Source organism: Anarrhichthys ocellatus, unplaced genomic scaffold (assembly GCF_004355925.1).
Source record: "Anarrhichthys ocellatus isolate YVR2014 unplaced genomic scaffold, GSC_Weel_1.0 scaffold3, whole genome shotgun sequence".
Taxonomy (NCBI): Eukaryota; Metazoa; Chordata; class Actinopteri; order Perciformes; family Anarhichadidae; genus Anarrhichthys; species Anarrhichthys ocellatus.
The window spans coordinates 3,296,605-3,323,992 of record NW_022280033.1 but is presented as its reverse complement, the minus strand read 5'-3'; the positions used below and the strand labels follow the sequence as shown (position 1 = coordinate 3,323,992).

The 27,388-nt window shown below is 41.0% G+C and overlaps 3 protein-coding genes across 4 annotated transcripts in view; 1 reads left to right on the top strand and 2 right to left on the bottom strand.

Annotated features, from left to right (window-relative positions):
- Window positions 1-8,002: 8,002 nt before the first annotated feature.
- On the bottom strand, window positions 8,003-14,192 carry LOC116397877 (clathrin heavy chain linker domain-containing protein 1). Of its 2 annotated transcripts, none has more exons than XM_031873766.1 (11): window positions 13,730-14,192; window positions 13,313-13,500; window positions 12,596-12,684; window positions 11,566-11,764; window positions 11,324-11,439; window positions 10,547-10,646; window positions 10,361-10,467; window positions 10,107-10,278; window positions 9,826-10,028; window positions 9,278-9,460; window positions 8,003-8,489 (listed from the first exon to the last, which is right to left on the bottom strand). In XM_031873766.1, the coding sequence occupies exons 1-11, from the start codon at window positions 13,925-13,927 to the stop codon at window positions 8,293-8,295; spliced, it is 1,752 nt and encodes a 583-aa protein (XP_031729626.1). In that variant the 5' UTR covers window positions 13,928-14,192; the 3' UTR covers window positions 8,003-8,292. The 2 variants fall into 2 exon arrangements, with proteins under 2 accessions (XP_031729626.1, XP_031729635.1); XM_031873775.1 differs by having other exon boundaries at window positions 13,609-13,733.
- Window positions 14,193-14,360: 168 nt separating this feature from the next.
- On the top strand, window positions 14,361-16,347 carry rps27a (ribosomal protein S27a). Its single transcript, XM_031873800.1, has 6 exons — window positions 14,361-14,405; window positions 14,518-14,582; window positions 14,965-15,019; window positions 15,663-15,748; window positions 15,850-15,981; window positions 16,148-16,347. Exons 2-6 carry the CDS (start codon window positions 14,535-14,537, stop codon window positions 16,295-16,297), a joined length of 471 nt encoding a protein of 156 aa, XP_031729660.1. The 5' UTR covers window positions 14,361-14,405; window positions 14,518-14,534; the 3' UTR covers window positions 16,298-16,347.
- Window positions 16,348-17,772: 1,425 nt separating this feature from the next.
- Window positions 17,773-27,388, bottom strand: part of LOC116397885 (bone morphogenetic protein receptor type-1A) — a 33,107-nt gene continuing 23,491 nt past the window's right edge. The window contains exons 4-13 of the mRNA XM_031873789.1: window positions 23,618-23,780; window positions 23,373-23,475; window positions 23,134-23,233; window positions 22,959-23,046; window positions 22,659-22,794; window positions 22,194-22,386; window positions 21,599-21,896; window positions 21,335-21,510; window positions 20,453-20,583; window positions 17,773-19,824 (exon numbers count right to left, since the gene is read on the bottom strand). Coding sequence (XP_031729649.1) covers window positions 19,699-19,824; window positions 20,453-20,583; window positions 21,335-21,510; window positions 21,599-21,896; window positions 22,194-22,386; window positions 22,659-22,794; window positions 22,959-23,046; window positions 23,134-23,233; window positions 23,373-23,475; window positions 23,618-23,780 — 1,514 coding nt within the window. The 3' untranslated portion in view covers window positions 17,773-19,698. The remainder of the gene's footprint in view (window positions 19,825-20,452; window positions 20,584-21,334; window positions 21,511-21,598; window positions 21,897-22,193; window positions 22,387-22,658; window positions 22,795-22,958; window positions 23,047-23,133; window positions 23,234-23,372; window positions 23,476-23,617; window positions 23,781-27,388) is intronic.

Genomic DNA, 27,388 nt, shown 5'->3' with positions numbered 1-27,388 from the left:
CCACTGACCAATTACCTGCGGGTCAACCCCTGAGTGACGTGCCCTGTGGCCAATCAGAGCACGTCTGGCGGACCACGCCCAGCAGAGTGGAGGTGTAACAGAACACCTCTACAATTTAGGAGCAGAAAGTCTGTTTAGTCTGTTCTGTGACATAACTTATTACATAACTTTAACTTTTTACTCCAACTCCTCTGGCTCCTGTACAGCCAACACGTGTCACACAGTAGCCTGGAATCAATACTCAGAAGTTTTTTATTTAGCAATACCATAATGTAAAAAATAATTCCTGTAGAAGTATAAGTCATACTTCAAAACTATAACCAGCAATGAAAGTATCATAAGTTACACAGAATGGCTCTTTCTGACCTATAGTTCTGACATTTATTAGATTATTACCTTTAAACTGCATTTAAGTATAGTGGGGCGAGTAAAAGAAGCAAAATACTCTGTTACAAATAAAAGTACAGAGGTATTAGCTTTAACTACGAATCAAATATGACAGTTAATGTTGTCAAATCAATGTAGTATGATATTTTCCTCTGAGCTGTAGTAGAGTGGAAGTATAAAGTATCATAAAATGGAAGGACTCAAGTAAAGCACAAGTACCTAAAAATAGTACTCTTTCCTTTCTCCACCCTCCATGTGCAGCCAACACATGTCACACAAAGACGAGCAGTACTGGAAGAAGTATTCTTAAGTTTTACTTTAGCAATATATACTTAAAGTATCTAGTTACCTCTGGGGACCATGATCTCTGTATTACATATTGTTCCAATTCATTCAGTAGATGTTGCACAATAAGTGAAGACTGACATCCAGCCATGACACTAGAATGGCTAAAAACTAGAAGCAGCCTCTCACTTCATTTTTTAAATGCATGTTGTTCTGCAAATTATCTCCCTCTGCATTTCTTTAAATATTATTTGCTGCTTCCTGTTCCTCTTTGCTGCAAACGGACATCAATAAAGTTTCTATAAAGATCGTTAAAGGAGAAGATTTGTCTTTTTTAGTGGGGGAAGCATGAAGCTATAGAGGAGCAGGGGGACATGCTCAGCTTGAGTTTGAGAGATATAGAGTTACACCACATAGTGATGACAGGCCGGGGTTTATATATAACATGTGAACGTGTATGTCTGTAAGCATATACATGACTCCTTCAGACTCTGGTGCTATTCAACATGCTTCTTCAATGCTGAATGCATCTACTAACAAGTGTTGTGTGTGTATCAAAGCTTGATTTATCTTCTTCCTTGGTGCCATAGAGCTCCAATGTTGCTCAGAAACTATCAATGAGCCTCGCTGTTGCACTTTGTGACATGTTCCTTTATTACCATGAACACACACACACACACACACACACACACACACACACACACACTGTAGTCTATTTTGACTCAACCCCACACACCAATGGGAAGTATTGAGAGACAAACTAACAAGTTATTGGTTTGGCAAGAAGAAGAGTGTGGAGTCACTCTGATTGGTTTTAGATTTCAACGGATCTTCTGCTTTATCTATTGGGAATTTGTCACTTACTGGGAAATGTTGCGGAGCTTTCAGTCACCTTTTGTGGCCTTCATCAGCAGATAAAAGGTCCGTCTGCTGACGAGGACTTTCTTGTCAAAGATGTTAACTGTATTTAAACCGTGTGAATATTGGACGTATAGGTGAATGATCATGTTGCTCTGTAACTGCTGGAGGTGGAAATAAGTAGGATCGGCGGGTCGATCCCCGGCTTTGTTAGTTTCCGCTATGTCCTCGTGCAAGACACTTAACCCCAAATTCCCGGAGGCTGTTCCGGCGGTGAATGATGACATGAAGTGTTAAAGCGCTTTGAGTGTTTGGAAGATTAGAAAAGCGCTTTACAAGTACAAGTCATTTACCATTCCATTGACTGAGGGTTTCACAGGAGTGGACACGAGGCAATAGGACTGAGCACACAAAATAACCAAACACTGAGGCAGAAAGGCTCAAAGAAAAAAAAGGACTTTACCAAATTAAGATTCTAATTAACAGCTCGAGAAGCAAGCAAACAAATCCAGAGGAGCAAAAACACTGGAGGCAGGTATCAGGCATAGAATCATGTACAGATGGCTGTAAGTGGACAATAGAAAAAGGCTGGTTGCACACACTGATGTGATGCTGTAGATGCAGGTGTATCTGCAGGTGTAGGACTGAAAAAATAAAACAACATACATACAGAGGATATACTATACGTATAAACAAACTGGTGCTGTTTTACTTGATTTGTGACCCTAAAAGGATGTAAACACTGGAGGGATGTTGCCTCCGTGTTGCAGCAGACGGTTTGTTTTGCAGTGTGTTGTATTGGAAACAGCAGTCAGCTGACTGGAGGACCCTGCAGTATAGTCACTGTCAGCACAACGGTGAGTCACGGCACATGATGCGAGCTCCTCTGTCTGTCTCACACCTTCTATCAAACAGTCTGGATGCGCTCTGATCGGCTGAGGTCATCTCTGCAGTCACTCCTTCCTCAGAGTACGTCTGCTACTTTTGTGAACACGTCTTTTTCTCTGTTTCAGCCCTCCGTCCAGACTACCAGAATCTCCAGAGTACGTTCATCTTAAGACAGCGGCTTGAGTAAATACACTGAATGAGAACGACTAAATGGTTGAATTGTGGTGTGTTTGTGTGTGTGTTGACCCAGTTGTTGCAGGCCGCTGACACACAGAGTTATCTTTAGTCCTGTAGAAGGGAGGCTGGGGATGATGGCAGCTGCTCGGTGGCCTAGCAACAGGTTTGGACTGTTTACAGTTCTTTCAAGTTAACAGACGCCTGCAAGACCAGAGTGTGGGTGACATAAATACATGTTAACGTTGTGCAGCGTGCAGATTTATACATGTGCTGTTTATATGTTGTTAGTGTTGTATAAAGACCCAGTGATGGAATGTACTTAAGAACAAATTTTAGTTACTTGTACTTTACTTGAGTACTTTCATTAAACTTCTAATAATTATCTAATGATATAATAGTGGCTTTTACATGTTAAAGTTTTACAGTGTGGTAATCGTACTTTTACTGCAGTAAAGGATCTGAATACTTCTTCCACCACTGCAGCAAGTGAAACAACAACGACAGAAAGTATCCCGATGTGAAGACAGATAATCAGAAAGCATCCGTTCATTATTATCTTTAATAAACAGTCAGTCAGTTTGTCCTCCCACATCCTGTTTATCACAACAACATGTTGTTAAAATCTGAATCGTTCCATCTGAATGATGATTAAATTTACTTTCAGCACATTTTCAACAAACAAGCTTCAGCCTTTGCTTCCATCTGAGCCTCCTTGAGGATAAATGGTACAAACATATTAATAATTTTGTCATTTCACGAGTTACAAATCTGTTTCCCAACTTTGATTGTTTCTATTTTGTGCTCTTCTTCTTTTTCTTTCTGTACTTTCTGCTTTTTTTGTTTTTAGGATAAATTGCATTGACAGTGAGAAATGTCTTACTCTTCTCTTTAGGAGTGAGATAGCATATTGATTATGTGTTCTTCTTTCAAAAGGTAACAAACGAGAAACACGGAACTCTTTACAATTTTTTTCAGCCTTACAGTAAATACCTTAAATCAGCCTGTAAAATACCATATTTATGTTTTTAAATGAATAATAAACTTGTTTCAGGTTTAGGAACCTAAACCCAATTCTGAAACTCAAACAGAAGAGGTGAGGATGGGGAAATGTTCCTCACTTTCAAGGTCTGACACTCAAATGTCCTCACAAAAAAGTCCACGAATACACACACTCACCTCAGCTCCACTCACTGGGGGACAGATGAGGGGGATTACACAGCATTTTTCACTTTTTTCTACTGATGCCAGAGTATTTATAACACACACACACACACACACACACACACACCCCCTCCTGACTGGGAGTATTACATCAGGAATGGGCATCTGTTGTGTGTGTTGGTTCCAGTTGATATTTCCATGGATTAAAGGTGTTGTTGCTGTTGGTTTGGTGGAAAATACTCTGCAGAGCTGGCTGATGGGAAATATTTCTGAGGTGTGGTGAGGCAAGATGATGATGATGATGATGATGTTGTGTGTGTGTGTGTGTGTGTGTTATTATTGTTAATTATTAATTAATCCATATATATGTGAGGGGAACGTCCAGGTTTATTTATATGGCAATTTTAGGCACATTGATTATTCTAATGACATTTTATGGAAGTTTGCATAGTTAAGAGAGTTTGGTGAATCCCAGAGGTGGAAGAAGTACTCAGTAAAAGTTCAAATACCACGCTGTAAAAATACTCTACTATACAACAAGTAAAAATCCTGCATTCAAGACCTTAAGCAAAAGTATTTTTAAAGTAAAAGTACTCATTGTGCAGTAAAACGTTCTTTGTCAGTGTTTTACTAACATAAATGATGTTTCTGCTGCATTAATGTGTACGTTGCATTTTCAACAACAGTGCCTCATATTTTATAAGATCATCATATGTTTGTAGCACGTGTCTCTAAAAAGTAAACTTTCCAAGAACTCAGGAACACAGCCCTGTTTTCAGCTTTGTGATGACGCCTTTTCCATCTGACCCAAGAGGCTTTTTAAACAGTTTATTTACCTAAAGAAGTAGAATCATTTGCTCAACACATAAACGAACACTTTATCCTTCAGTTTATCACAAACACTCAACATCAACACACCTGGAATTACATGGTTTTCACTGGACAGGAAGGGGATGGAAAACTGTCATCAGAACAGAAACTACAGCTGTCAGATAAATGTAGTAGAGTAAAAAGTACAGTATTTACCTCTGAAATGTACAAGTAAAAATCAGCTACAAATGGAAAACCCAACTAAAGTACAATACCGTGATTTTTTACTTAAGCAGTGCTTGAGTAAATGAACGCTGGAGAATCCGTCTTGGAACACTCATACAAAAAAACAAAGAAAAATGTTTAGCAGATTTACAATAACAATATGAAAATGTTCGTGCATGAGACTACATGCTTCTATGTTGAGCTGCAGTGATGGGATTGAAACACAGAGAGGAAGTTTGATCATAAAACCACAATATATAACAATGACCCTTAGACGACTGTGGATTCTGTCGTCCATCATTTATATCAGAATAAAAATATGGAATAGAAATCTACAATACATAATGTGTAATATAGACTTAAAATGATGAAGGATCTATCTATCTATCTGTCTACCTGTCTGTCTGTCTGTCTGTCTGTCTGTCTGTCTGTCTGTCTGTCTCTTTTTATCTGTGGATGGTTGTGAACATATCCTTTAATACCATGGGAGATAGGAAAAGGTGTGGTTTGAAAATCAAAGAAGCTGTGTCATGCTGGGCCAGCATCACACACACACACACACACACACACACAGCAGGAGATCAATATGCTGTAAATGGAGCCAAGCGGTAGTGAGTCAGCACTGAATCTTTGCATCTCTTTCTCTCTTCCTTCTGCTCTTCAAATATAAATTTGTGTGAAAATATTTCTCCTCTTTGAAAACGTAAAGCAGACTGTTTGAAAATACAAACATTAAAACATAAATCTAACCGCTGTGTTACTTCTCTATAGTGAGCATCCAAAACATCCAAAGGCTTTGTTATAAATAACACTTTAATTACATTTTGTACTAAAATAAAGTAAATCAGTGGTGGAGGAAGTATTGAGATAATTTATTGAAGTAAAAGTAGCAGCACCACCGTGTAGAAATTCCCCGTCACAAATAAAAGTCATGCATTCAACATCCTAGTAAACTTAATTTTACAATTACTCAATTACAAGTAGAAGTACCTCAAACTTGCACTTTAGTGCAGTACTTGAGTTAATGTACTTTGGCCGCTATACACAAACAAAATGCTGTTTATTAGTTTTCCCGTGTCTTCCACACATATCTTTACCTGGTGAGGACGATGACTTTTTACCTGTTGGGTTAGCTTTAGCTCAGTCTGTTAGCATGATGGAAGCCATCACTTGCAGATTCAAGACTCTCATTTTAAAACAAAGAGCTGGAAACATAAAGTCACCTTCGATTCTAATTTATCTTTCTGGTAAACTCCGACACCCTGGCTTTCTTTAAAGACCTCCGACTGCTTCATCTTCATGTTATTGGTGCCGACATGGACGACCACTAGGGTTGCAAAGGCAAATCGTATTTTGTATTTTGGAAGAGGGGTCATGGGGAATGATTTTTGATTGTTGTTCAGTGAAAGTTCAATACAATGTTAAATGAGTTGGCTCAGGAGAATGCAGGCCAGCAGGACTATAGCGAGGGTTGAAAACCGGTTTGGAGAGGTGACTGCGGACTGGCCTGCCAGTCTTCCCACGCCGCTGATCAGAGATAAACTCTGCATCAGCTCCCGCCTACGGCTGTTTTATCTGTTGTGAGCTCCTCTGTGTTTACAGCTAAATACAAGCTTAACTTCCTGAATTTTACAGGCAGACGGAGAAGAGCTGGACAGAGAGGATGCTGGGTAAACAGTCAGCCTCAGTTTATAGACTAGTGGGAGTGTGTTTGCTCAGTGTGTGTGTGTGTGTGTGTCTGTGTGTAGCTTCATTCACAGATTGAGGCCTACAGACGACACAAAGCCTCTTCTGTTTGACCTGCCGAGAGTGTGTGTGTTGTCAGGTTAGTTGGACTTGTGAGGACTCGTGGCCTGCTGCTATTGTTATGAGGACATTTTGGTTCAGATTACAGTTAAACTGGGGCTATGTAAATTAGATTACGGTTTAAATCTTTGTTTGTTATGATAATCCTCCACGATTTAAGTGTTAATTTAGTCAACAAGGGATTTTAAATACAGACTTTTACAGACTATTTATTATTTGAATGTAGTATTTTTTTACTCATGGAAATGATCTGAACACTTCTTCACTGCTCACAGATATAAGAAGCAGCTTCAGCAGCGACACAGTTTAACAGGATATATCTGATGTCTGCTCTCTGATCTACCTGCTCCTTATCTGCCTCGTTAAACACTGCAAACAGTCTGTGATAAAGCCACACTATTTGACTGACTCCAGCTGTAAACACCTTTAATAAAAAGCATGTTATCAACCAGAGGCGAGGGCGTAGGTTTGGTTTGAGAAGTCATAAATGTATTTTTAGTTTCCTTTAAATACCTGAAGTATTTGTTGTATTTCAAGCTCTGAGCTAATAGTATTTCTGAATGATGTTCCGTTCAATACAAATAGAAATAAATAAAGAATAGACGGGGGGAGTAGTCAGGTGGCAAAGTCTGTAAGCAGTTATTAAAGTAATAGATAAAATAATTATAAAAGGTAGTACCTAGTACATAAAACTGAGAATCTTATCTTTGCTAACTTCAAACAAATACATAACATCTCTAAGCCACAAAGAAATATATGGAGACTTTACTTCAAGGATAAAAAGTACTTACTGTGCAGAATCCTGCTCCTTTCAAATGTATATAAAACATTATATAATTCAGATTTTCTCTTCAATAAATCAAAAAGAGTATTGCATCATATCTTAGAAGCATATCATATGTTTTATATGATAAACTTATGAGGTAAATTAGAATCTACAAGAGGGTAACATTATGAAACACCGTAACAATGTTGTGCTTCTTTGACTTAAAAGTGCTCTTTAAATAAACTATGATTATCGTTGCTGCACCATATGAGCATTTGAAGGCCACTTTAATCTCAGTTTGTGAATTTGTTCGCCACCTGCAGGCTGTCAGCCGCCACTACATCAGCTTTTTACCTGAGTCATCTCACGGAAACAAAGCAAAGATCAAAGGTCTCCTAGATAACTGAAGGATCACATGTCTGTGATCAGGATGATCAAAATGGGCACAGAGTGACAAATGTTTTGCGCCGCCCCAGATTATTGTGATTGTTTAAAGAACTACAAACAAGCCACAGCATTATTTTGCCCCGACACCAGAATGACAATGTGTGGAGCCGGACCTTTCTTTACCGCTGACGCGGCGCTATGGAAATAGTTCTGGCTATGCGAGACTATTCTGGCTACAACACGAACACACAATGATTTTAAAAGTCTTTAAATTTCACCACATAAACATTCAAATTCATTGAAGGGTCCTTACAGTAGATTTGATATTTGAGTGTAAGAGATTCAGATATTACAAATAGAGTGAAACTTAAAGAGCTATTTGAGCTTTTACACAACAGATACCAGAACTTGAGTGTTTTAAACAAGTTTTGAAGGTTTTCTGCCACAAACAGAAGAAGATGAAACAGGTTATTAACAGCTGATATTCTTTTGCTTCGTGGGATTTAGCTTTCTGTGATTATTCTACCTTTCAGGTTCAGTTTTCACAGGAAGACGTGCTCCATGAGCAGGGCTCCCTCCAGGCCTGGGGTCATGATTCGGGTCCCGCTCTGGTCCAGCAGAACGGACAGGACGGCCTGGCTCAGGTCAGCCCGGTTCAGCTCAGAGCACAGAGACGCCACGACAGACCAGACGTCCACTGAAGAGCTGCTGTCCTGCAGGATCGCCTCCTCCACAACCCCTGAGAGGACCAAGACACACGCAGGTCACTTCAGGTCCGGAGTTAGTTTGCTTCTTTGTTTTGTTTTTTCATGAATGATCAGATTGAGGATCCATCTTTCCTGCCACGTGGTTGCTTGATGTGGAAAACTACAAAACCGACATCTCCGTCATTACATTTTAAAATCAGACTTCCCTGTATAGCGATGATTAGAGCAGAAATTTAGCTAAATTACTCATGTTTTCACGCATGTTCTGATGCATCATGCATGAAAACAACATGGCAATTAATAATTGTTGCAAGAGGATGTTTGTTAAAGCACAGAACATATAAGTGTCTGTGGCACATTTATATTGGGCTCTTACAAGCTGTTAGCACTGGTGGTTAAGGCGCTATAAATACCCACAACCGTGCAATGTCATGACAGCTGTTCTGTTGGAGAACCTCGCCAATGTCTTCTTTGTTGTTCAGGTCTAATGAGTGGTGAACAAGGCACAAGTATCGACATGCAAACGGTTGTTTGACTGCGTTTCTGCTTCCATTCATTGCTCCCTGTGGGAGTGGAAATGAGGCTTGTGGTGGTGCTTCCAGTTCCACCATGATTTAAATTCATGGAACAGAATCAGGAGCATGTGCAGCTTTATAAATCAGGCTAAAAGCAAGGTTGTGTGTAGATTCATGACTCAAATCTGGCTCCTAAGTGAAAATGTTAAAACAATTTCATGCCAAAATCAGCACTGAGGAAGAAATGCATAAGAACTGCGTTTGTGTCACTGCTGGCTTTGTGGCTGCTGACAGTCTGCGTTTACCTCGTCCTTTGCTGACAACGCTGTCCAGGAGCTGCAGAGCGAGCTGCTGCTGCTGAGGGTCAGCCAGCAGAGTGGAACAGGCCACGCCCAAAGACAAGATGGCCGCCCGGCCCTGCTGATGCGCCGTCAACAGCTGGAGGAGGGAGAGGCTGGGTGAGCGATAGAGAACCCACATACAGTCCTCTGAGAGAGAGAGAGAGAGAGAGAGAGAGAGAGAGAGAGAGAGAGAGAGATTCATACACAGATTATTGTCTGAGTTATGAAAGAAAACACACATTTGTCTTTCTATATTTGTGAGGACCCTGTTTGACGATGAAAATTTCTAAATCAGCTGTTGATGTTGTCCTTCTTTCGTCCAATAATAACTATTTTAATGGAGATAAAAACAGTATAATTCAGACAGCAAATGTATTATTCAAACCAAACAGTCCTTTAAAATAGTGACGACTGGACAAAATGTCCTCACAATGCAGGAATGTCGTCACCACGATGGTAAAACAGGTAAAACAAATACACACACACGCACACACATACACACACAGACAGACCAGCGGTGAGGTCACAGCAGTGGTTCATGAACTCGGCGGCGCTGTGGATGAAGCCTCTCCTGCAGAGGCTCAGGGCGGTCTTCCTGTCCAGCCTGCAGGCCTCGTAGACGGTGGTGGCCAACGCCAGACACAAGTCAGCCACGCCGGGGTTCTTCTGAGCATGCTCAGTCAGGATGTCGCCCACATCCTCAGAGAAGGTCAGTCTGGATAAAGGAGGATAAAGACTGTTAAGAGCCGAGCAGCAGCAGCTGATCATAAAAACAAACACTTGTTGTGTTTACTTGTTGTTGTTGACAGCGTGGGTGATGAGCTGCGTGGCGCCCTGCTGCAGGGAACAGCTGACGAGCTGCAGGGAGAGAGCAGCTGATAGCTCCTCACCGGTCGGGACGGTCACCAGTAAGGCCTGGAGGAAGAGGAAGAGAGGGGGGAGAGAGCCCGGGGGGCCCTTCACACCTGGGAGAGAGACAGGTGTAGAGGGAGACATGTTTTAATAACAAACAAGAACCAATAAACAGAAACAAACTCTGTTTCCCACCTTTAAACATCTCCATGGTGTCGAGGTTCCTCAGGACCCCTCGAGGAGATCTAGCAGCGAGGAGAGCCGCCTCCTCATACTGAGCCGAATCAAAGAGCTCAATGAACCTGTTGAAGAGAGAAAGGTGATTCAGCGAGTCCGCAGAGTTCAGATAAACTGACCAAGAGTTGTTTGTGAACGCAGCACCTGTTCAGGTAGTCCGCCAGCAGTTTAGACTCGTCCACTCCGGTCGGCTCTTCGTGCTCGAACAGTTCGGCGTCGATGCTGCGGCCTTCATCCTCTGTCACTGCAGGATGAAGGGGAAGATTAAAGGTGTTTAAATATGAAATATATTTAATGGGACGCCTTCACTTCACCTAAGAGGTGACACATTGAATACCCCCGAGGATAACATTTAGATTGTTACATGCTGAAATATAAAGGCAGGTTATGATAATTATGTAAATAACTTTTGTGCAAATGTGTTTGTTAAAGACATAAAATTAAATTGGGTGTTGGAACTTTATGAAATGATACCTAAAAACAATATGTAGTGAACATTCTTACCATTTTAATGCTAGAAGCTAAAATTAAAAATAAATTATTTGATATATAAATAATAATGCCATTAAAACAACCAAATATATATATGTATCAATTTCTTAACTGTTTATCTATTTATTTTTGTTTAAAATGTATTTTCAAATGTATTCATTCATTTTTAAACATACTTATTTATGTATTCATTGATATTTTCCTCTTCCCCCCTAATTTATTTCCCCAAACTTATATATGTCTGTATTATTGTCTTTATGCATTTCTTGTTTATTATGCAAATGAGGAGCTGTGACTACGTGTCGTTGGGTCAACTTCTCGCCTGTTGGTTGATCAACATCAGATTGCATAGATCGACTACACTTGCTCCCACATAAAACCCATGAAGATGAATCCCAAAGTTGTTTTTTGTTTGCAGCAGTGTCTCACCGCTGGTCTGTCTGATGTTCTCCAGTGTGGAACCCAAGAGTTCCTCCAGAGGAACCGGCTGATTCTCGCCCTCCCAGCTGGACAGACTGTCAGACACTAATCTCAGACGCTTGTATCTGCAGACAAACAGTGTGTGACTGTTGTTATGAATGTGTGACAGTTGTAAACGTGGTAGGTTGATGTCTTATGCTAAGTTCGTCTTCGGCTCCATTTAAATATGAGTCACTTCACAGGGCTCTTACAGGACTTTCAGTTGGATGTTCTTGGTTCTCAGCTGGTCTCTGTGTTCCTTGGCGGCCTGCAGCTCGGTGTCCAGCTCAGCTTTGACCTCCAGAGAGACGCAGTGACTCTTCCTGTCCAGTAGAGCAGCTCTCTGGGATTCCAGATGCTTCAGGTGTCCGTCCAGAGACTCCGGGTCCTCCGATTCAGCTACCGTCAAACCTGGGAGACGAGACGGACGTGAGGAGGAAACGTGGATGCTTTACCGGAGATGATACAGTGTTTACAAATGATTGTGAGACAACCTCTCCTACAAGACATTCAGACTGAGCCTGGGTGTTAAGCAGCCACACACCACCACGGTTTTAAGGGGTTTAAAAGGGTCATTTTAGTTCATGGACGGAGGGCTGAAAAAGAGAGAATAAGGCTTAATGTGAATGTTTTCTGAAAATAGCCGCAAAACACTTCTTTCAATGCGTCTCTTCTCTCGTTTTGTGTCCTTTTTTTAGTAGTTTTGCATCTCTTAGTCATCATTTTGTGTCTATTTATAGTAATTCTGTGTCTCTTGTGCCGTATTTCTAATGCATAGTAGGTCACGCTCTTAATCAACACGACCGACTCTTTTTTGATTTTCCATTAGCAGAAGTTGTGGCTCGTACCAATAAATCAATAATAATCTCTTCGTGGTCATTTTGTGTCTGTTTGTAGCTCTTTGTTTATCTTGTTCGAGTCTCTTTGTTGTCATTTTCCGTCTCTTTGTGGTCACTTGAAACAAAAGCTCGGCCCGATTTACTGTAGAAACAATGCAACACAACTGACTGATAAGTGAACATGGACAACATGTATAACGAGATGATGTCTGTTTTTGTTTTCATGCAGACACTGCATGAACCATAAACCACCTCTTCTTTCATACAAATACATAGGTATATAAATCAATTTATCACGGTAGAACGAGTTGTCTACCACAGACAAACCCCAAAGTTACATTGCCCGTATATAACACTTAATACACTTTATTCTACCAGGCCTGAGTGTTCATATCAGTGGTACCAGCTATCCATGTGCTCTGCTCTTGAGATGATTTCTGTCTCTTCATCTCCTCTTCAAGTTCTGCTGTTTCCTTCTGAACGACACAGATTCTGGAGAGTCAAAGAGAGGAATGCAGTCAGTAAATGGATGGAAATTTGTGTTTAAAACCTCACAATGATCCCTCAGATAAACTTTCAAACATCGCCATAACATCAGGAACTCACACAAAAGGTTTATCTTCTAATTAAATAGGTGGCCATGATGCTTTTTGTTTTAGGTCAGCCAGGTCTATTTTGTATGAAGCATAATGTATCTCAAAAAACGTTCTGCATAAAATACATCTAATTATATCGTATATACCCCCTTACCTTAAAGAGGTAATAGAAGGGCTTCGCTTCTTAAGCTTTTATAAATAACATTAAATATTTATGACTAAATAGGCACCAAAGTTAAAGTTTTGATAAATACTATCTTCTTTGGAGTTTAACGAAAACGGAGCTTATCTGCTTCATCGGGTGTGTTTTGGTGTGGTTTGAACAGATGTATTTGTATCTGAAATTCGTATTTGTATTTGTACGATAATACAAGAAGTGGGTACTTTAATTGAGCGTTTTCTTTGCATCTTTATTAATTTTGAATTAGCTAAAATAGAGTTTCAGGGCCTTTAACTAAAGTTTGAACCCAAACACATCCTTCTCAAGATAAAATGTCCCACAAACATAGCACAATAGCACACACCTGTCCCTCAGGTGTGCGGCTCGTCTCTGGCAGGTCATCAGTGATTTTGGGTGTGACGTTGTGGCCGCCAGAGTTCTCTGAGCCGTCCTGGCCTCGTCCTCCCTCCTCTGCAGCGCCCCGATCACATCATCATACTCCCCCTTTATGGTCAGCAGAAGTCTCTTATAGACCGTCGCTCGTCCGATCACCTGTAGACAAGACCAGGAGGAAAAAAAACAAGTGAGAGAGTCACAGTCAGAAGTACAAACACAATCATCTAGTACCAGCAATAATACTAGTGTGTGCAAAATACCCACAGGTTACATGTAAAAGTACTATCTGTCTGTCTGTCTGTCTGTCTGTACTCAAGAAGTAACAGTGACGTTGTTTGAGTAAATCTACTTTACATTCCACCACTAAGTTTCAATGACGTAATACCTTATTAAAGACGTAGCGGTAGACCATGTACCGGAGTTTGTCCTCTTCTGGACACCGTAGGTACCGTATCTCATGTTCGATAAACTCATCCAGAGATCTGAGAAACCTCTCATCGCTCCCATAAACCAAAATTTCCGGTGTTGAACATCTTTCTTCTGTTCTTGAAGATAAACTGCTGGAGTTTCGTGGCTCAGACATTTGTTATTATTTTATACACCTATTTTTTATCTTTCTTTCTTTCTTTCTTTCTTTAAGCATTTGGTTGTTTCCTTTTTACATATGCCCCAACATACATTTAGACTAATACCAACTTAACATAGCGATAGAGTTATCAAAAAAGACGTAAATCGACAACATAAAACATTTGGACCAACTAGGATTGCTCGTCTACCGCGTTGTTATGGTTACAGTGAAAGTGTACCTGGAGAATTATGTTTTTTTTTATATATTTCAGTTTCCTTTTTAATTAGATAAAAATTATGCGCGGTGATACATGTTTAGACTAACGTTATTACCGATACGTTTGACAAAAAGGTCCCAAAAAAATTAATATGTTGATAATTTCGATCAGGCATTGTTGACGGGCTACCCACCCCGTGCAAACTCGGGCAGAAAACCCCGTCGCTGGCTTTCGGAAGCCCTCTTCTCATGATCCGCCATTAGGAGTGAGCCTGTGGTAAGATCGTGCTCTGTGTTTAAAACCGAATGATTACCACAAAATAACGATTTTAACGAGCATTTCTTTGCAGCAGCAACAGCTCATAAGTATTGTGTGTTTTTCCGTGTAGGTGGGTTGAACGCCAGGATGCAGATTTTCGTCAAAACCCTCACGGGGAAGACCATAACCCTCGAGGTGAGCAAGCCGGGATGTGGCGTTCAATGGCTGCAGTTACCTCAAGTTGTATTTACTTAATTGTCAAATATGCGAATATTTACACCTATAATTAACCCCATTATTACTTAAATCAGCTGCGACTGTGCTTAAACGTATTTAAACCCCGCTAGAGTAGATGATATTCACTGTCGTAGCTTATAATTTAAGCTAAGTGGCTAAGCTAGCAGTTACGCAGAGCATCGTAAACACGTGTGGCTGAAGCAGACTTAAAATCACCATATTTCCACTTTTCGATATCTTATTGTTGGAAAAAACGTTTTGGGCCTTATACCCCAAATGTGATGTCAGTATTGACCGGAAGAAGGTGTCATAGCTGACATGTCTCTTTACTCGTTCACAGGTTGAACCTTCAGATACTATCGAAAATGTCAAGGCCAAGATCCAGGACAAAGAGGGTGAGTTACTTTAACTGTTTATTTTTTGTCATGTGTGACGTTATTGCTTTGGTGGCAGATAACTCACTGCTGAGTTACTGTAGGCAGGAAACCAGCGGTGGAATGTAACTAAAGTGTAACTTAACTACACGCGTGGCACTTGTACTACTACAGGGGACATTTATGTACATCTATTTACATACATTGTTTTGTTTGTTGTTGTTTCAACTCACTGAAGCTACATCTTGAGCTGAGATATATTTGGCTTCTTTTGAAACGTTCAGAGCTCCACTAGAAATGAAAATACGGATCCGAGTGTTTGAACAAAGTCTGGCTCCTCAGGTGTAACTTGTTACAAATGAATGTCAGAGAAAAACAAGAGATTTTCAAATATCCGATGTCTAATTGTAGAATCAAGCAAATTGTATGTATATAACGTTGGTTATTAAGGTGAACATTAAACATGCTGTGCTGCATAACTTAAGTCTTATTTCCTTGGATCAGTTTTTACCTGAAACAGTCAAATTTGAGGTGTTAAGCTCAGCCAGGCGTTTTGAAATAATTGGATGTGACTCAAATTTTTCTGGCACATTGGTTTTAACATTTAAATACACATCAGTCCGAGTCGGACTATCAGTGTGTTGATCTGTTTTCTTGTCTGCAGGAATCCCTCCAGATCAGCAGAGGTTGATCTTCGCTGGAAAGCAGCTGGAGGACGGACGCACGCTGTCCGACTACAACATCCAGAAGGTGAAACAAACGTCCTCATCAGACCTAAAATAGATGTTTTTATCTCTTATGAAAAATAACTGTTTTTGAAAGACCAACAAGCTAACTTCTCTTGTCTTCAGGAGTCCACCCTTCACTTGGTGTTGAGGCTGCGTGGTGGTGCTAAGAAGAGGAAGAAGAAGTCTTACACCACCCCCAAGAAGAACAAGCACAAGAGGAAGAAGGTCAAGCTCGCAGTGCTCAAGTACTACAAGGTACAAAATATTACATTATTGAAATGGTGTGTAATGTCGTTCAGGTTGAACTACGTCATCGGTTTTGATCAAGTGAGGAAGCAACATCTGAAATACTGAGTTCGATCTTTGAAAACGTTTTACTAAGTTGATTCTTTCTGAACTAAAGTGTTTTTTTCTCCTCCAGGTTGACGAGAACGGTAAAATCCACCGGCTGAGGCGCGAGTGTCCCGCTGACGAGTGCGGTGCCGGTGTTTTCATGGCGAGCCACTTCGACCGTCACTACTGTGGAAAGTGCTGCCTCACCTACTGCTTCAACAAGCCCGAGGACAAGTAGACTGGTGTTAATAATAAAATAAAGACTCAAATGTTTTGACACATCTCAAACTGTTTTCTCTGAAGCTTTTCCATCCTATCGTCTCTACGATAAATATATAACGACATTATAGCCAAGACTATACATTTCTAACCTGGTAGCTAGAATCTATGGATAGTGAAGTGATGGTCTATGAATGGATTCCCAGAAATACTTTAAGTATCAACGTAAAAGAATTTTCCAACTATTTTGTGGAATGTCAAGTCTTAGATTACAGCAAAAATTACAAATTTCCAGCGACTAAACTGAATATTTTGGCATCGGACTTCAGGAAATTAGGTTTGTTTTGCCTTTTTATTTCATAGAAAATATCAAATTTGGTTACATCTGGAAAGATTATATACAGAGGACTTAATGTTCAAGATGTTTAAAAACCCTAATACTGGGTCTATTCATAAAGCATTAACCTGACACGTAACCTCATTTACCCGTTTGCACTGATGCTGCATCAGGAGACCGAATTTAAACCAAGTTCAGTGGACGACCTGCTCACCTCAGTTATACAGTTGGTGCATGTCTGGAGTTAAAACATGACAGTTGAGTCCTGATGAGGATAATTACAGCATTTAAAGACAATCTTGGGCGCAAGAAAATTAAATTGACATTCCTCAGTCATTGCTGATTATAGGCAAATGATTTGTATTCTTTTGAGTTTAAAATCATGTAAACTGTCCTTTTAGACTTTCTCACCTGGTTCTTACATTTGTGTAAGTTGTAGCAGCAGCTTTTGTCCAGCAGGTGGAGCTGTTCAGTGTTCAAAAGTCTGGAAAAAAACCTGCAGAATCAAAGTAAAAACAAAATGTTCCACATTCCTCACATCTGACAAAAAAGCATTAAATGGGAATTGGCAATTGAAATGCAAATATTTACTTCCATGTAAAAATATTAAATTATAAATGTGGGTCAAATTATGTATTGGGGACATTTTTATATATAATTTAAGACATCAAGGTTTTCATATCGGTAACATAGGTAGCGTCAATATGGTTTTAACTGTTTCAGGTGTGACAAATAACTCCTGACGTTCATTTCTCGTCTTGTCAACATTCCGCTCCAGATAAGGAAATCTAAGTAAACAAGTAAAAAATGTGATTTATCAGGTTAGATTTTCTCAGTCTTCACAAATTGACATTTTAAAATAATTTAAGTCACATCTTAACTTTGACTTCCCAGTAAATTTGTCTTTTCCTGGCATCTTATAAAAAATCAAAACAAGGTTTTGTTTTGCCAAAAATACTTAAAATATGTATATTTTGGGAAATTGTTAATCAAAGTTTGACCATCTGGTTATTTTTAGTTTCATTACAAATTGCTTTGAAAATAAATAAAGATGGTCTGTTTTATAACAATTCTATATGTCATAGCATATTTTAATCTCTTTTCCTGTCAGAAACAAGTTTCCATGAGTCAAAAAACAAACCACAGGTGAAAGAGGAGTTTGTGTACTAAAATAAGGTTATTTACTTAAAAATTGTTACATTGGACAGACTGTATACAGAGTTTATCATTTCCTTGGTAAACTCATAAGGCACCGAACCAGATGCTGTACAAAACAACAGCAAAACATTACAGATTTACATATTAGAGATTATTCCTATACATTGTCCTGCATATTTATTACAGAGAAAAACACTAAAGTCGCTGCTCTTAAATGTATGAACTATGATCGGTTAGCTTCATTCACACACACACACCGAGCCATCACGTGCACATCATCCGACAGTTGAGGAGTATAAAGGAACAGTCCAACATTTCAGGTGAATGTGTCCAGTACAGAGATGGGCCCAGGGTGCGTTTAGCCTAGCTTAGCACAAATACTGTAACGCATAGGGGAAGCTGCTAGCCTAGCTCAAATGCTAACTGCTACTAAAATGTTTAATTTTATATATTTGTTTCTAAACCTGTTCCAAAAACCCAGATTAAATGCATCAATCCAAAAATATTTAGAGCACTTTATCATGCTAAGCTAACAGTTTCCCCCCGCTTCCAGTCTTTGTGCTAAGCTAGGCTAAACATTCTGGACTTGTTTCCAAAATATTATTAATGAGAAAGTCCCAAACTGCAACTTAAGTAATGCTTTTAATGCAGAATGAATAATTATTGAAATAAATCTGATTGAAGAGTGAAACCTGAGTGGGAGGAGCCAAAGTTATTACAGCAACAATTTTAAGAGCAACTGGTTTTGTTTTATTTATAAATGGAGTCACGTCCTTTTTTTTAAACCATATTTAAAAATGTTTTGAAATTTTAACGTCTGAGACTTCATCTTTCCTTTTACTTAGTAGCCTGAAATGTTAAAAACTGCAAATTAAGAGATGTGGGCGTTGATCCAGAGGTTTTTAGGGAGTCAGAACGAGCTAAAGCAGAGCAAAAAGGGCGTATTTACTTTGATATTTTTGCATATTTCTGCAGTTCTTGTTCCGGTGGACCACCATGGGACATTATTTCAGAAAAAATATGTCTGGTAGTAAACGGTTAGAGACAGAAATCTTCGATCATGTTTGAATTGTGCCATGAATTACACACATTTCTCCATTTAAGGGACCTCTCTATTGGTCCTTTAGGCTCCACCCACTGAGGTTTAACTAAACCAATCAGGTTTCTTTGTGACACCGGAGCAGCTCAACCTCTTCATAACTGATCAAACCTTCAGACAGACAGCTGACAGACGGACGGACGGACGGACAGACAGATGGACAGGACGGTAGACGTCTCTGTGGTGACTCATCGTCTCCTGGAGTCAGCTGGACGTCAACACCACTGCAGCACAGTGTTCTGTTGTGTTTTAAATCCTCTCGTGAGGAGGCACGATATGATAACATTTATTTACACGTTAAAATTCACATGTTATAATAGTACCTTTTTTTTATAATTAACTCTACTTTTTAGAGGAGATATATTTCAATATGGCAGGAGAACTCAGTCCTGAAAGTAACAACAAAAAAATCTGCTTTTTTTGCGTTTTGAAACAGGCAGAAGTTGAGGAAGGTGACGAGGGTCCTTTAAAAAAAACAAAAATAAATCTGTGTTCATTCACAACGAGCATCGAGAGCTCTCCTTCTCTTCCCTCCATCATAATTATCTTTATCGCCTCGTTTGGCTTTCACAGAAAGCGTCAAACCCGGCAGAGAGCGGAGGAAGAGGAGGAGGAAGGACTCCATGTTTGTTTCCAGACAGACTGAAGATGGAGGAAGGAGGAGGAGGAGACGCACAGTTCAGCCCTGAAATGGGTCCATTATTATTATCTCCCAACTTCTCCTCCTCTTCCTCCTCCTGATGAAGAGGGGCTGCACTGAGCCTGAGCAGGTCGAGTGTGTTCAGGGTTCAGGTGGGATGAAGGAGGAAGAAGAGGAGGAGGGCGGTCAGATCTTGATGTCCTGGGACTCCACCATCTTGGAAAGCGTCTTCTTCACTCGGAGGATGGTGAGGCGGGAGGCGGGGTTAGGAGCCCAGCACTCTGACATCAGCTTCAGCATGGCCCGAAGGCACTACGGAAGGAAAGAAGGAAACACACACACACACACACACACACACACACAGAGTTAGGAAAACATATATTTTTTAGTTTTACCGTTTTAATTATTCATTTTCTATTTGATTACTTATTTATTATACTTTTGTTTTTTTACTCAGGCCTTTTGTTGTTTCAATCTCCCCTTTGCTGCTGTAATAATACTACATAATAATAATAATAATAATAATAATAATAATAATAATAATAATAATAATAATAAAGGACAATCTTATGTTTCAGCAGTTTCAATTTCAGTAATTTTCTAGAAAAACAAATGGCAAAATTCTCTGGATCCACTCTCTCGAAAGTGAGAATTTTCTGTTTTTCTCAGTTTTATATCTCAGTAAAATTAATCTTTGGGCTGTTGGAAGTTATACCATTTTTCCCTGACATTTTACAGACAAAAATGTCCAAATTTGATGCTTTTCATCATCATATATGACAGCAAAGTTGAGTTTTGGAGTGTTTGTTGCACAAAACAAACTATTTAAATACATCTCCTTAAGCTGTTGAAAGTTTTAACATGGTTTTTTAAATTATCTTTCTGTTTTATGTCACAATAAATGTAATATTTTTTGGGTTTTGGACTGTTGAAGTCTCACCTCATCACTGTTCCAGCGGTTGGACACCGTCGGCCGGAGTCCTTTCACACAAACCACCTCCAGCATGTCTTCATACGACGGGTCAGAAGGAACCATCTCGTAGTACGGCAGCTGGTAGTCCTCCGCAATACCTGAGACAAGAAATACATTTTAGATTTAGTTTAGAAAGTACATTAGAACAAAAATATTGTCTATTAACATGCCAAATACTTTGTTGATTAATCATTTAAATGTTTGGTCTATAAAATTTCAATTTTAAAATCTATAAAATTGTTTTTCCCACTAATGTTTTAATAATATTTTGGTAAAGATGGAAGATCCTCTGAACTGTGTGCAGTAACGTGTTTTCACCAGCAGGTGGAGCCTCTTCATTTAATAAAGAAACTAACTGTAGTTCTGCTCTGTGCTGATTTCATTAGACGGGAAGCAGCGACTGTTAACTCAACAAGATTAAACCTTTGAATGTTTTCACTGACCAATCACAGCCGAGCATCAAACCAAAGAACATCTACACTCGCAGAAAATGACAGAAATGGGTTGTGACATTAAATTAAGGATGAAGCCAATGATGATTCCCTCGATTGACGACTGACAGAACATCCGAGAAGCTGAAACCAGAAAACTTTTGGCTTTTTTGCTTGAAAATGACTGAAACAATTTAAAGTTCCCAGTTAAATTTCTGATGATCGACTATTTTTAATTAAGATCAGCCTCAAAATAGTTTGAAATCCTATTAATGAGTTTATTTTCCTCGTTAAAATTAAATACAGACATACCACTTCATTAGGAAAACCTGTACATTCTAATGCAATCCAGTACAACACAAGAGAGTGAGTGTGTGTGAGCGTGTGTGCGAGTGCGAGTGTGTGTGTGTGTGTGTACCTCCGGTGACGCAGCGTCTGGCCATCTCCCAGATGACGAGGCCGTAGCTGTACATGTCGGCCATGATGTAAGCCTGGAAGTGGTTCTTGTTGAGGCTCTCGTCCAGGACCTCGGGGGCCATGTAGCGCCTCGTCCCGACCCGGGTGCTCAGGGGGACGTCCACCTCGTTAGTGTCGCTGAGCAAAGGACAAAGAGAGAGCGCCGTCAGTCACATGCCGAGGTCACAGAAGTCCATACAGTAGACTCAGAAACGCGTCCGTCTACCTGTTGAACTTGACGGCGAGGCCGAGGTCGGCGATGCAGCAGGCGCCGTTCTTCTTGATCAGGATGTTCTTGCTCTTCAGGTCTCGGTGGGCGATGGCCGGCTTTCCCTGCGTGCCGTAGATCTCGGTGTGCAGGTGACAGAGGCCGCAGGCGGCGGAGTACGCCAGCCGCAGCAGGGTCTGCGTGTCCAGCGTGGTCAGCTTCAGGTAGTCGTACAGAGAACCGTTCTCGTGATAGTCTGTGATGAGGAAGAGCTGCGTGAAGGCACCGGTGCCTTTGATGTCAGCCGCGATGAAGCCTGCAGGACGGAGAGAGAGAGAGATGATTGACAGGTCAGACCCCCACCAATAATGAAATATGGAAAGAAAACTGCAATAAACTGCATCCATGTTTACTTTCCTCCTGACACCTTCAGCTAGAGCTTAAAATATATAAAGAAGTGTTAAAAATACTGAGACAACTCGACTGTTTCTCCCTCTACACTCCAACATTAAAACGTACCAATATTTATGATAAAGAAGTCCCAAAACTGTGGAACTGCCTTTAAAGAACCTGTTGTAAAAGTGAAGTATAAGTGAAGGATGTGATTCGGTACCGAGGATGTTTTCGTGTCTCATCAGGACCGTCTGGTAGATCTCCGTCTCTCTGAACCAGCTGGCTTCCTCTCGGGTGAAGAAGACTTTGACGGCCACCTTCTCTCCCCTCCAGCGGCCGAGCCACACCTCTCCGTACCGCCCCTTACCGATCTGACGCACCATCTGGATCTGCTTGGCGATGGTCCGTTGCACCTGAGAGGCCGAGAGAGGAAGAAGAAGAGTGGAGAGACAGAGAAAGAGAGAGAGAGAGACAGGCAGAGAGAGAGAGAGACAGACAGAGAGAGTGTCTTTGTTAAATGGCATTACAAAAAGTAAAATTGTTGGTTGCATTGTACACGTTTAACTTTAGAGTCTAAATTCTGGGGAAACTTGGATAAACATGTAAATACTATTCCTTTAATTTTGAATGTGCATGTTTATGTAATTAATGTGATTGTCCTCCAGGTGCAGTGCTGTGTTCCTACCAGCAGGGGGAGCCCAGAGCCGCTGCCGGAGCTCTGTGATTGGTGGATGAGGTCTTTGAGGGACTCTCCAACTGGGATGAAGACCTCCTGCTCCAGATCCTTGTGATACCGCTGACGCTCACTCTGCCACTTGTACCTGACACACAGAGTTATATCACTAAATACAGAATAACAGGCAGTTTATTTCAACCGACAGTCACTTCTACCTGAGAGACCACCTTTATTAAAAGGTTACATGGCCTACAAGTCTTAAAATGATGATATCTTTAGGTATACGAGGTGCTGAGGATGACGTCCTACCTGTAGTAACAGACCACGGTGACACAGATCAGAGTGCAGCAGCAGACCGCCATCGAGATGAGGAAGGCCAGCCAGTGAGGGCTGCCATCTGAAAAACAAAAAACACTGGAGGTTAACTCTACGATCACCTGATGAACACCTGAACCTCTCCGCTGTGGGGGAGTGTGGATGTTACCGGGGGGAGGCTGAGGGGGGGGGGTGGGCTGCAGGTCTCTGTTGCAGAAGTCGGTGTTGCAGCACTCGATCGTCCTCCTGGTCTGAGCGTTGGGAGAGTCCTGTCGATCACAACGATCACACGATCAATCAATTAATAAACATTGTTTTCTGTCTCACAGCTGACAGGAACACTCTCACACTTATAGTGACACAAGTGTGTGTGTGTGTGTGTGTGTGTGTGTGTGTGTGTGTGTGTACCTTGCACTGGAAGTGTGATCCTTCATACTTCATGCAGCCGGAGGTGAGGACGGCATCCCCGTGCTCGTCCTCCTCGATGATGGCGAAACACTGACCGTTGGTCCTGAGGATCAGATCACAGATCAGTCATACGGATCAATAACAATGACTTTAACCTTCTGTGGCTGATTGGATGTCAGTCTACCGTCCTTCAAAGCTGGACTGAATGTTTTCAGGGCCCTTGGTCAGATTTATCCTCTACTCACTGGCAGGTGCTGTTGATGGCGTCCTCGGGACAGTGTCCGGAGCACGAGCAGCTGAGGAAACGGGCGGCGTCCTCGGGAGCAATCGTCGAGTCCTCGCCGGGCCGCCGGGCCTCAGGTTTCACCCCCGTCCCCTGCAGGACGTGGTCCGGGTTCTGACCTGCAGCTGGAAGGAGAAACGCGGACAAGAAGTCAGAACCAGAACCAGGTTTAGAGTTTAATTGAATGTTTTAAATGAAGAAAGAGAATAATTCTTCAGTCAATACAATCTAATCTCATTTAATGGTCTCAATTTAAACTCAGTGTTAAATACAGGACTCATGAGGGGAGAGCTGAGAGGTCAGACCTATCAGAGTGACTCCTGCAGGAGGTGAAACATTCCTCCTCTATCAGCAGAACAGGAGGAGGAGGAGGAGGAAGACCATAAAAGGATCACAGGCTATTTATACAACTGTGACTGAATCCCGTTATAATCTTTACATTTTAGGCAATTTTATTCTCCTTTTATTATACGCATATTAAATCATTGGATGTACACTTTACTATGAAAATGATTATGATCCCAACTAACAGACCAATTACCCTCCATGTTGGACAACGATTATGTTCAACATCTGCCGATATTTTCAGATGAATTGCTTCGTCTGTAAAATGTCAGGATATTGTTAAAGATGCAGATATCGATAATCAAGTTTCTGTTTAAAAATCACACAATAAGCACATTTAAAAAGGGGCCATTGGCTGCAAATGCTTGGTTAAGGAGATAATATTCCAGAGATGTAAAGAGGTCAGACAGACTTAATCCACCTTAACGGTCTTTTGTTTATCTCCAGTCCTCCTTTAATCTCTCTTCTCTCCATTACTTTGTATTTCTTTTGCATCAACCTCACATCTCTCCTCTCTTTCTTTAAGCTCAAAGTAAAAACACAGTGAGGTGTGCAGACGTGGATGTTGTCATGCCTGGACATGAACTACCTGCACAGCTACACTTTGAGCTGCCTGTCTGTCTGCACGTCTCTCTCTCTCTTTTCTCTACTGCCACCACAGAAGACATCTACTGTGACTCTGCAGACTGGAACGCAGATGTAAGAGTGAGAAAGCAGACTAATAATAATAATAATAATAAGAAAAAACGCCTGATTTTGATGAGCTTCCTCTTATTAAGCCGAGTCGGCACATTAGGGCTGAGGGCAGCTCTGATTGGCTAAAATAAAATAAAGTTACGCGTGCCTGAAGCGAGGAGGAAGGAAACGTAAAGGCAATGGTGGGTGTGCTGAGGCTGGAAATGGCTGCTCCATACACATGTGTGCTTAATTGTACCGGCAGCCAGAGTGGAGACTGAGGTCTGGCAGAGAGCACGCTGGGTAATCAGACTCTTAAAGTCACAGCGTCGATTCAGGCCGACTGTTTATTTACATCCAGCAGCAGCAGCAGCAGACTGATGAAACACTCTGATCTGAACGCTGCCGTCCTCTCTCATTTTAAAACACCGAACTAGAGGAAGCTGTGAACACGGACGCTCAGTTTCAGGTCGAAGCCGTCGGTGAGGTCCGCAGACATAAAGTGAACGGCTCAGCTCTCACGCAGAGACACTTTATGACTGTGAGTTAGTCAACAATGACTCACTGTCTGCTAAAGTTTATAAAAAAAAAAAAAAATAGAAAACAAAACAGCTGAAAGAATGAATCAATCGAAGGAATAAAGAATCGGCACCTCTCTTGTTAATCAAGTGATTTAATTCAGTTGAAAGATTTGCTGCTTTTCTCCGTCACATATTTAAGTTTGTATAATTAATATCTTTAGGTTTTAGACTTCACAACAGTTAAAGACATCACCTTGGAAATTAAGCAGGTTTACAGATGAAAGTATGAAGTTAGGAATGTGGGTGAGAGCAGACTGGGGAGCGTTTGTTTTCGCCGTTTTATGTTCCAGTTGCTGAATTTGCTCAGTTTTGGTCGGTGTGGTCGGCAGACACAACGTTATCTGTTCTGCTCTCCTGCAGAGAAACTTTACGACACTGAGCGAGTCAACAATGACTCACTGACTGCAAATACGCAGAGAAATAAAGATGGTTTGATCAAACTCAATGGACACCCACACTGTAAACAAACGGAAATAAAAGATGGTAAAAGAATAATTAAGATGTAGATAACAGGAAACAGCACTTTGGGAATATAAATACTTCAGTCTATGAACTGTTCCCTCCCTTTAGTAAAACAACTGTGGTGGAGGAAGTATTCAGATCCTTTACTTCAGTAAAAGTACAAATAGAACACAGTAAAAGTACTCTGTTACAAGTAAAAGTCCAGTGAATGTGGCCGAGCTGCTGGTAAAGCAGGCCACAGAGCGCTTGTTTTACCACCCGGCCCGTCCCAGTTGCTTGTTTTTTAAAGTGTGGCTGAAGGAGAGGAGTTGAACGGTATCTGAAAGTCGGCGTTATCTCCTCCTCTGTGTTGGAAATGTACCAGACTCACTCTGAACTACCCCGAGGTCATAAGCTCCACCCGTCTGGTACAGCATGCGTTGTAAAACAAACAAATGATCTGTAAACACTGTGACTTCACAGCAGGGCTGAGGACAGGAGTGTTATTGTTGTTTGGGCTGAATGAGTGGCAGCTGTGACACGTGACACTCAATATAAATGTGATATAGATGTAAATCTGTTTTGGTTGTGGATGATACGATCAGACGGGGATATTTAATAGTTTTAAGTGTGATGATTTTATTTGTTTTTGGGATATCCGGCCTCTGATAAGACATCACTGGACTCTCGTTTCAGGCCACAAAACGGTGAAGTACTGAATATTATTTATAATCTTGCAAGTGTTTTCTTAAAGAAATGTGTTTGTAAATCTGCTTGTGTTCATAAAACATTTAACAGCTTTGGCTATAAAAAGGCATTTTGTAGCAACATTTATACTATTTTTTTTGGTATCTGACGCCTTTTAAAACTATTTTTTAATTCAAACATTAAGGTTAAAAGGTGTAAATGATTTTACTGCTGCCTGTCCAAACAGAGACAAATAAAAAAAGAGGAAAGAGAGGACAGAAAGGAAAGAGAGGAAAGGAAAGAGAGGACAAAGGAAAGAGAGGACAGAGAGGAAAAAGAGGAAAGGAAAGAGAGGACAGAGAGGAAAGGAAAGAGAGGACAAAGGAAAGAGAGGACAGAGAGGAAAGAGAGGAACGGAAAGAGGACAGAGGAAAGAGAGGACAGAGAGGAAAGGAAAGAGGACAGAGGACAGAGAGGAAAGAGAGGAAAGGAAAGGGAGGACAGAGGAAAGAAAAGAGAGGACAGAGGAAAGAGAGGACAGAGAGGAAAGGAAAGAGGACAGAGAGGAAAGAGAGGAAAGGAAAGGGAGGACAGAGAGGACAGAGGAAAGAAAAGAGAGGACAGAGGAAAGAGAGGACAGCTCAGCTGTCGAACACACTGAAACCCCGAGAGGATGATCGGTGTCTCCTCCCACCGCCTCCTCCTCCTCCTCTGACCTTGGACACAGAGGAGGAGGAGAGGAGGAGGAAGAGCAAGTGTACGAGACGAGAAAGAGAAACGGGGACAAACTGCCTCTGAGGCTGAGAGGGTGAAGCTGTGTGAAGCTCATCCTGCCAAAATGTCAGCGATTTGATAGTTTGATGACATACTTGACATGTGGAGACTTGTTGTAAAATAACTGGAAAAAAAGTGGAAAGTATTTCGGGAGGAACCTGGCGATAGCAAATAAACATCCTGAATATCCTCACAGACTTCTTTCTGTCTACAGTCTGAAGGAGGACCGG